The sequence below is a fragment of the Frankliniella occidentalis genome, unplaced genomic scaffold, assembly GCF_000697945.3.
Source record: "Frankliniella occidentalis isolate FOCC.00 unplaced genomic scaffold, Focc_3.1 Scaffold8, whole genome shotgun sequence".
NCBI classification, from domain to species: domain Eukaryota; kingdom Metazoa; phylum Arthropoda; class Insecta; order Thysanoptera; family Thripidae; genus Frankliniella; species Frankliniella occidentalis.
Window position 1 is genome coordinate 2224772 of NW_026267138.1, and position 10212 is coordinate 2234983.

The 10212-nt window shown below is 52.4% G+C and overlaps 1 protein-coding gene across 5 annotated transcripts in view; it reads right to left on the reverse strand.

The window, feature by feature from the left end:
- LOC113213577 (CUGBP Elav-like family member 2) overlaps window positions 1–10212 on the reverse strand; it is a 275917-nt gene that overhangs the window by 28647 nt on the left and 237058 nt on the right. Inside the window, exon 5 of one of the 5 annotated variants that reach the window (XM_052275214.1) lies at window positions 1–84. The exons of the other annotated variants lie outside the window; for them this stretch is intronic. Within the exon in view, the coding sequence (XP_052131174.1) occupies window positions 59–84 (26 nt within the window). The 3' untranslated portion in view covers window positions 1–58. The remainder of the gene's footprint in view (window positions 85–10212) is intronic. 5 annotated transcript variants of the gene reach the window in all.

Sequence of the window (10212 nt, forward strand, 5' to 3'; positions counted from 1 at the left end):
AAGGGCGTCATACCGGACAGCGTCGCTGGGGCGTGTCGGGCCCGGTCAGGTTTCCCCCTCACTGCTTCCTCTCCTCGGTCGTACCTGCAAGCAGAGAAGAGGACAGGTGTGAACACCCCGCTTCATGCGCTCGCTAACACACACACGCACGCACATGTATAAGCTCTCTCTCCCATTCTGGCACCAAATCAAGCACCCCTCCCTTCCCCCTTCACCGCGCTAAATTCATATCCTCGTCCTATTTGCAGTCCATGAATTTTTTTCCCTTTCCCCCCCGGCTTCGTTGGCACTCCATCGCACTCTGGACGGACCGTCAAGCACTCCCCTCCACCGACCGCCTCACCTATTCCGTTTACACAATGCGTATGCTGTCTCGCTTCACATAAAGAGGTTTTTATTTTCCCCCCTGTCTTCTGCCACAGCAGCGGTTTCCTCATGACTCCCTCTCTCCCGTACTCATGACGGCGCTCCATGATGCAGAGAGTGAGTGTGTACAGGCGGAGTGGGGGGTATGACATGTCACCGAGAGTGTAGAGAGACATGGGGCTGAATTAATGATGGCCTTCTCTGCGCCTTGATGTATTTGCTTGATTCCGGTGGGGCGCGGTGGTGGTGGGGGAGGAGGGAGGCGAGGGGAGAGCAGGGAGGGAAAAGGGACAGAAAAACCAACGAGCAGGATTTCTCTCCGCCACCTTTTAGGTGGCGCATTTCACACCGCACACCGCCGCGCCCGGAGTACCACTGGAGTTGCCCAGGTGCGAACAGATTTTTAAGTAACCAGTGTTTAGGTCTAATCTGAATCTAAGTGGGTTACAACAGCCCGGTAATTAACTTTAAAACGAGATGTTTGATCAGTATGGATATAGCTCGACGCGAACTTCTCCTTTTTTTTTTTAACCCGAGCTACGCTCCACGTGAAATTGGAGAGCGAATGAGTCATTACTCCCCTTTGACCGCTGTTCCAGCAGTGGGCCGCACGCCTCCTGCCCCGTGTACAGGGCCCCGTGCCTCAACCTCAAAGCCGACCCAAAATTAGCACTCCTCACATTAGACGGACGATAAGGAGCAGCAGGGCCCAGCGAGCTCCGCGGGAGGGAGGGCGGCCCGACTGAACGGCTCGCCATACACACAGTCGCAAATGTCACAGCTAGTTAAAGCTCCAGTATTCAGACGAATATGAAAGTAGTAGGGACAACTTGGTGACCATAACCACACCATGGACAAATAAGCAGCAGAACTGAGGGAAACGCATAGATCTGAGGAGCAGATCTAGGAGCCGGTCGAGGCAGCGACACGGAAACGCACGGGGAATGAAGTTTGCGGATCGCGAAGGGTTTTTGACGCACCGGCGCGATTACTGAGTCGGCCGCTTTATTTATACCGCACCGTTACGAATAAACTTGGGCTCCGGAGCAGCGCCGGCTTACAGGCCTACACGGCTATTTAGGGCCGGCGACGGCCATTTTGGATCGAGGGGAGGGCGAGCCAGAAGGGAAAGAAGGGAAAGGGAGAGGGGGGGGGGGCGGTGACGTTTAGTAGCGCACAAGGCAATCAGGAAGAGGACGACTGAGGAGAAGGGCCCCTGGAGCAGCACAATGAGGAGTAGGATCCCTCCCTTCTGCGAATAGTAGCTGCGCGTAGGGTTGCGTAACGGAGGGGGCAGAGGCGGAGGGAGTTGGAGTTGTGGGGAGAGAGGCAGAGAGGCAGAGAGGCAGAGAGGCAGAGAGGCAGAGAGGAGGAGAGGAAGAGAGGGATAGAGGGAGAGAGGGAGAGGGAGAGGGAGAGAGAGAGAGGGAGTGAGGGAGAGGGGGAGTGAGGGAGTGAGGGAGAGAGGGAGAGAGGGAGAGAGAGAGAGAGAGAGAGAAAGAGAGGGGGGGGGGATACGCAGGTGTGTAATGTGCTCGTGTGTGGACACGGATTCCCCGTTATCAATCCCCTGCCGTGCAAGTGCGAGAGTTATGTCCGCAAACTGGCGAGTGGGGTGCGTTGCGGGTTGCGGGCCGCGGGCGCAGCGTGCCGTGGCGCGGAGCTGCGCGGCGGTACACCGTACCGGTGTTTATGTGCGCGATAGTTCACGCGCTCGACTTGAATACGTTAGCGGTGTTATTTACGGTCCCACCCGCCCGCATCGAGTCCCGCGGTAGCCGGCCGCGCGCTTCTTCTTCGTTTCAGTTTTCCATTTCAAATAAATTATTTTTTTTCACGGCAGTTGTAGAACATCCCAGCAAGCATTTTCCGAGCAACTTTTCCTTTCATTTTCCCGAATGTTCGCGCGCTCCCCACCCCTGTTATCCCACTTGGTTCTACGACGGTTCACATAATTTTTTTCACACAATGTCCTTTCGCCCAACAACATTTGACATAACACCTTTAACACAATTTTTTAAACATAAATACCGTTTCACATAAGTTTCCTTTTCACATATAGTACTGTTTTGCATACATTTCTTTTTGCATTTTCCTCTGTGTGTGAACCCATTTATTTTGGCAGGCCCCCTCGAATTTTTTCCGTCTTCGGCTCGCTCTTCTGCTTTTAAAAAGCTGTTGAGTGGGCTTATACAATAGACCCAGGAAACACAGTTTTGTCAAAATGACATCACGTGATGTCAGTTTCAAAATTTTGTCATTTCGGTGTCTTGATTTGACGTCCTTTTGATATTACATGGCGTTACGTGATGTCAAATTGACGTTAAAGCAGGCCACCAAAATGACAAAATTTTGACACTGACATCACGTGATATCACTTTGACAAAACCATTTTCTCTGGGACCGGGTGTCTGAATGTCGAACTTGGTATTTTGAGCGTGTCTTATGGGTCACACGTGGGCACGGAAAAGCCTTGTGCAAATCCTGGCCCACTATTCTAAGTGGGTGAAATGAGCTTTGTACCGGGTGTAACTGTGAATGCGCAGCAGTGTTGCGGGTTTGCCAACCCAATTCACCCGTAAGGCACCACGGCCCCTGCAGCTCTGGCAGGTATAATCCCGCAACAACTTTATTTATCCCAAATCTAAAATATGTGTAAAAAACGTATGCAAAACGACACTTCAGACGAAACTGAAATTGTGTCAAAGTGCCCTCTAGACAAAACGGAAAAAATGTGAAAAAAATTATGTGAACTGGGTTGTAAGAATTGACATTAGGTATAAAACCATTGTGTGAAAAAAATTATGTGAACCGTCGTGTTACCATCCCACTTTCTCTACATCACGTTGGGGTTGAAACTTTTCCTTTCTTTTTTGACACGCAGGGCAGGGCAGCAAGGCAGGTTCACATATCTCCAATTTCAATTGACAATCAATACCACTTTAAAGATCAACATTGATATACTTTACTGCTGCTCGTAACTGATCAACATGAGTAAATGAAAGCTCCTGTGGCCTGCCCTTTTTTTTCCCACGGGGCAGCATGCAAGAGGATGAAGTAAAAGAAGAAGAAAATCAGAGTGGCTTGTGGCGCTCTGCTTCACTCTGCTGCGCTCGCTTTAATGCTGCGCTTTATGCCTCGCGTGTCGGCCGGCCGCCGATACATATTTGTTTGCGGCTCCGTCGCGGTGCTTCCGGCCGCAAAAGCTCACATAAAACGCAGACCGCGTTGAATATAATATAATTGATATTATTCAAATGGGTAATACACAAAAAACAAAATGATTCTCTACTAACATCAAAATCCATGCAAATTGAGACAATGTGCAGGAACCAAATACTGGCAGTGTTACCCACCTCTTGCGGTGTGTGGGACACAATACATTTCCCTTGAACAGTGTATCATCTTTCCTTTCCCCACCGCGACCTGCTGCCTGCTGTCCCCTGCGGCGCGGAACGAACAAAGAATCTCCCGCATAAATAAATAATTCCCCGCAGCAGCTTGCAGCTTCCTCCTCTTGCTTCCCTTCCACCTCCTCCCGGCGCAACGCGATCCCTCTGCAAAATCTGGGCATCCCGGTCGGTGCGCCTGATTTTTAGTTGCGCAAAACGAATGGCTACAGCTCAAGCGACGCAGGACCGATGCAACGTGAAATAGAATATCTCATACAACAACTTTTATCTCCCCGGGTAACCGAGGTTCATCTTTGTGTTTCAGTTAGTCCTTCCGAAAAAGCGCAAAATTGGCGATCGAAACCGAGATTTGCTATATTCTCAAAAATGCAAAATATTTGTAAATCTCGAGTTGGCCCCCTTTTTAAAGACTTTGGATTTCAAGTGCAAGAAAAAAAAATAACCAAATAAGTCTACGATTGAGACAAAGTTTAAGGTGAACTAGTTGGTTTATTCTTTCTCCAGTATTTGTTACGGTTGTGCTTCCGCGTTCGCACGGCTTTCCTAAACTTTTTTCCTTTTCCGTGCCGGGAGCCAGGAGGCCAGCCGGTCGGACGAAAAGCGTGCTGCTGCGGGCACAAAGACGCGCGGATTTCGAAATCTCCTGAAAGGGGAAAAGAACACGGCACGCAAGGAAGGGGGATGGAAAAGGAAGGTCAGGTCCTACGGCGCTGAGTCAAGAAAGACAGTGTGTTTGGGAGAAGGGAGAATGGGAAACGCAGGGAAAAATACAAATTCAGGAAAATTTTGAACACTGCGTAGCGGCAAAACAGTGGGAGCGTCGCGGAAAACAGAAAGCCAGACGGCATTGCCGGCAAAACAAAAAAATGCGTCGCAATGGCGATGCAACACGAACAGGCCTTTCGAGGCCCGGAGCCCGGAGCGGGGCAGGCCAAGGCCTCGCGCTAAGACATTTGCCCCGGCGTCGTAAAGTAACGGCCCGCCGGGCATCAAGCGTTACCCGGAGCGTTACTACGAGCATCGTTACGTTCGCTCCATCACCCCGGAGCACCGCGTGACCGGAGCCCAAATAGCTCATTCCACCCCCACCCACCCCCTGATATCACCCCCAGGCCGGGGGGCGCTTGACCCTGGGCTCGGGCGTGGCGAGGGGGGGTGGCGTGGCGGGGCGGGGCGTGCCCCACTGGCGGTCGCCTCTTTATTTTTCTTTCCCGCTGATGCTCGTCGTTCTTTTGTGGAGGCGACGGCCGTGTTGTGCGCTTATTTGGGGCCAACGGAGGGAGCTGAAGAGATCAAGAGAGAAAAGACCCGCGGCGTGTGGGAAGAGAACATCCGTCAATAAACAAAATCGGGTCAAATACATGGGTATAAATACTGCAAGAAGCAGGTACCGTCAAGAAATCCCCCAGTTTTATACGAAACGTTGGAAAGAAGGATTTGTTGTTTGCTTCGTTTCTTTACACCCTTTTCCGAATGCGCATTTCCTCCAGGTTTTTCACTGTGCCCTGATTTGGCGGCACGCAACCCCTCCCCTTGGCCCCCTCTCTGACCCACCCGCCCCACCCCTCTCGGGGAGACAATTAGAAGGCACAGAGCTTTATGGCCTGATGACAAAAGTTGCACAGCGGTGGCCCGGTCGGCATCATCGCTTCATTCCTTTACCCTGCCCCGCGAGTTGTGGGGGAAGGGAGAAAATTCAGGGCAATAAAAATGTATGCTTTGTCCGTTGTCTTGCGAGAATATTTGTTTATCGCGCCAAGTTTGTCGGTCGGCCTTGTTCGTTCCATTTATGTCGGTTCCAGTACAGCTCAGTCGAAGCTATACTGCACGTCATATGTAAATTATTCTTGGAGACCCGTACATGAGGTCGTTATGGACGGGCGTGCCCAACAGAAATGTCGCGGCCTACGACACGTCGCGCTGGTCTCTGGTGAGTCGAAATGGCGACGGAGCGCAAACGGGTTCACTGCGCCCTAAATGATTTTTCTCTCTTCCTCCCCCTCTCTCCGCCCATCCCCGCTGCCGCTCCTCGTCCTCCTCGCACTTTGTTCTGTTCCATTTTCTTTCCCGAATGTACATTTATTGCGGTTGAAAGCATTGCTTACACACCACTCGGCGAAATAAATATATGGGACAGTGTTGGGGGTGGGGAGGGATGGTTTGGGTGGGATGGGAAGGGGGTGGGTGGGGGTAACCAATTGAAAGCGTCCTGCTGCACGTTATGCAAAAAGGGACGACGGAATGCGGGGGTGGTAACAGGGGAAAGGTGGGGCCCGGTGACTACACCGCAATAAACAATGGAAAAGGTTTCCACATTTACTTCTTCCCGCAGACCTCTAAATAAAGCAAGCACGGTACCTACGGCACCAAAAACAAAGTCACACAATTTTCGCAGGACTCTTGCGACGTGTCAGATTTGCGGTTCCAGAAGATAAACACACAGGCCGTCGATGGAAATGGGCTCTAGCCACAAAAAAGGGTGGAATGCGTGCAGCAGGGGGAAAAACAAGAGAAAAAACGACAAAGGAAAACAAAAAGCGCACAGACGCAGCAGCAGCAGGCTGGGGTGCGGGAAGCTAAAGGCCCGGCGGAACGTCAAAAACATGTCGTGTGATTTAGGGGTCTGCGAAAAGTGCAGCGGCAACGAGGGCGGCGGGCGGGGCTCCCCCACAGCGTGCTGTGCAGCAGCAGCAGCAGCCGACCACCATATGTAAATATAGTGGCTTGCATTTTGTGCGCAACTTTGCACGCTCCGCCGGGCCGAGCTGGGGCTGCGGCTGTCCTAGCACCACCACCACGTGAGTGTGCGTGCAGCGAGAGAGAGAGAGAGAGAGAGAGAGAGAGAGAGAGAGAGAGAGAGAGAGAGAGAGAGAGAGAGAGAAGGGGTTCATGTTTGCCTGGTTTCTCTGGCTCAAAAGGCACCGCGAAAACTAGACTGTGGGAGCCACATTCACGTCGAGCTGCAAATGGTCCACCTCCCCGCAAAAGGGCCACGTAGAAACCCTCTCCACACCCCGGCATCTGGGAGTAAAACTAGCTCGGATGAAAAGGCCAGCTGGTAGGCAGTTGGAAGAGGGGGGGGGGGGCAGTAAGACAATGTCTGCTGCTTTCGTTTTTCATTAAATCCGCGTCCCTCTCTATGGATACTTTCGCTTGGCTTTGGCCCCGCCAGACGGACGTCAAGTGGGGTTAGGGCTCTGCTCCGTCAATACCGCACGGCACAGCGGAGGGTGCGTCCGGTCTCGAAGCCGGATGGGGGTCAAGACTTCACGTCCAATCTCCTCCGACCGGATAATGACGGACGCCCCGCAAATCAGGCCCGACACCTGGCAGTGCGTCTAGCGAGCGAGCGGCCAAGCGTCTGCAGTACTCTCTGCGCGCGCTCCACGGAGAGTCATCCATTATTCAGAATTCATCCGAGAAAAAAGGAAAATTATCGTCGCCTTGCTGTGTGTAGCTAGGCCGGGCCGGGCCGACTGGTGAGGAGGGTCGGCAGGTTAATATTTCATTAATCACCCGGTAGATGGCTCGGCGCGGGGAGAGAGCGGCGCGGAGCGGAGCCGGCCTCAAACTCGCGCAGCGCGCTGTAATCCAAAGGCGTTGTGGAGCAATTTTTCGGGGCACAGCGCTCCTGGGACAGCAGCAGCAGCAGCAGCAGCAGCAGGGCCAAGGGGGCGGGGGGATGTCATGTCGGGGGAGACGGCCCGGAGGAGGAGGCGCGGATAAAGAGGGAAGCTACCCAGGATTTAATCGTTTTGCTCTTGGCGCGCGCGGCTTCTGTGTTTGAGCTCTGCAGACAAGAAGATAAAGAAAAAAGTCGCCCCACCCCCCTTTGATTCCTGCTCAATTTTTTGCTCCTCTCAGCCAGTGAAATGAATTTACAAAGCAGCGTCGTAAGCCGGGGTCTGCTTTGCTGCTATCCCTCGGACACCAAATAACATTCTCAGAACCTTCCTTTTCCTCGAATACTCTGGAAACTCAAGCGTCGCACAATATCACAGTTTCCAGAGTACTGTTAACTGAACTGTTGAACATGGACACACAAGGAACAGAGCTACTGCAAGAGGATACACTGGTAAAATAAGTGTACAAAATTGGCATTCCAACGTGTGCAGGTCATATTACATGGTGTCTACGTGAAGTTGTAGATTTGCACAATTGCAAGTATCACAGTTGCAGTTGCACATCTTAGTGTATCAGTGTAGGTATTAAGGAGATAAGTACACACTTACACACTTTGGTTTCCAGCGTGGACAGTAGAAGTTCAACAGTTAAAAGTTCAAAAATAAGGAAAGAAATTGATCACTTTGAATTGCACACCTTTCAATTTAACACATTAGTGTAAAACGCGGTTGAACCCTTTATTGTATCAGTGTACGCGAAATAAAGGTCACGATTTTGAGCTGCCCGTGACAAAGGAAATGCGGCATTCGCACCTCCCCAACAGAGCCTGCTTCCGACTAAACTTTAAATTGCCAGCATTGGCCGCTGCTGCAGCAGCACGGCGGCGCTGCTTGCTCAACAAAGCCCCTGTCCGAGTCAACTCGGATTAATTGTAACAACCCGTCGCGTCGCGCCCAAAGGGCTGCTGCTGCCGCTGCTGCTGCCGCCGGAGAGTTGCCAGTGAAGCCTTGTTGCCCTGCCGCCGCTTTTCAAATGAACCTGCGTCTCTGCGCTCCGCTCCTTCTGCCCCCCCCCCCTACCCCATCGGCCAACTTTGCGCTTCTGTGCTGCATAGTGCTGATTCACAGCTGACTGAAGGCGCGCGCGCCGTTCAAAACAAAGGCGGGGGCGTGGTTGGGTCGGGCGTGGAGTGGAGTGGCGGGGTAGGCTGGGGCGCGCCGGAGTCTAGAGAGCCGGACTACCGTTTTATCTCCAGACACATCAATCAAAGCTGCCCCGGGCCGCCCCGCCACCCGGATAGAAAGGCCATGCCGGGATAGACAGACAGTCAGTCGCACTTATCGCGTGTAGCCCAGGGGGAGAATTTTTGCACCACTTCCACTTTAATCGGACACAATCGAAAAGAATTCCCTCCTTTCTTTACTTTTTCTCTTGTTGATAAAATGGAAGGTTTCTTTCTTGACCCCACCTTATTGATGCGAAGCGAGTGAAAAGTGCGGTCGTGCTGATTACGGTGGACAGGCGGACGGACAGCCGCGGATGGACAGAGGGACAGGCCGACAGACAAGGGGAGACAGGGAGACAGAGGGAGACAGACAATAGACTCCCTACGCCGCACCTGGAATTGCGCGCCCTGGTAACTAGGACTAATGGTGTGAATAGGTGCGGTGGGGTGTGGCGGCCCACCGAGGTCCAGCCGGCGGGGCGCTGGAACCCCCCCAACTTCACATTCAAAAAGTACACTACAAATCCGTCTCCCTAGCACAACGCCGTTTCAGAATACTAACAAATTCCAACATACTCTGCAAATGAAAGTGTAGGACAAGATGACAGCTATAACTGTGCACTTCAAACCGCTTCAATAAACTAATTTTCTACACCAGTTTTAATATAAATCGCAACCCTATCACATGTAGGCTCTTTTCAAAGAGAATTTTAAGACCAAGAAGACGACAGTCTCGGAAATTAAATTTTCGATCAAGGTTACGAAATTGCAGTTTAAAGAGTAGAACTCTTCAGTCTTGCAGTTATAGCTGTCATCTTGTTCTACACTTTGATTTACAGAGCGTCTGTGCAGGACAAGGAAATGGAAAACCCTGATGGAATAAATTATCAACAAATACGAATTCCGATGCGTTTTCGCTTCCGCTTCGCTCCGCCTGGAGCCGATTATGAAAATGGCGGCGCTGCAAACACTCCCTGAATGGCATCTTTCAATCCTCTTTACGTCTGCAGACCTGCGGCTGAACGCGGCGTGGCCTGGCGTGGCCCGTGTGGAAGGGGGAGGATCAGCTTCGACGAAGGAGAGGGCATTGACGATTGACGAATGGAGCAAAGCGGGGAGAGGAAGGGGCGGAGAATAAGAGGATTGGGGACACAGAGAAAGAGAAAGAGGGACGAAGGGACAGGAAGCGGAAGGTTGGGGCGGGGTGGGGGGGATAGATGGATGGCTCTGGGCTAGTGACTGATAGGAGCAAGACGTCCTGCAAATCCTCGGACGGCTTCATCACGGGCTTAGTTGAATGTCGCACAGACTTGCTGCTCCAAAGCCCAGGGCGACGGACAGAGAGCAACCCGAGGTCCAAAACACCCGACGAAGAAGCAGCAGAGGGCCGCCTACCCGGAGGACCCGAAGGCTCGCCCGAATAAGGGTCGCGCAAGTTCAGCCGAAGGGGGGCTCCTCGGTATCGGACAGTTGGCGGTGAAATGGCGGGGGGTCGGCAGGTTAATATTTCATTAATCACCCGGCGCGGCGAGAGCGGAGCCGGCCTCAAACTCGCGCAGCGCGCTGTAATCCAAAGGCGTTGTG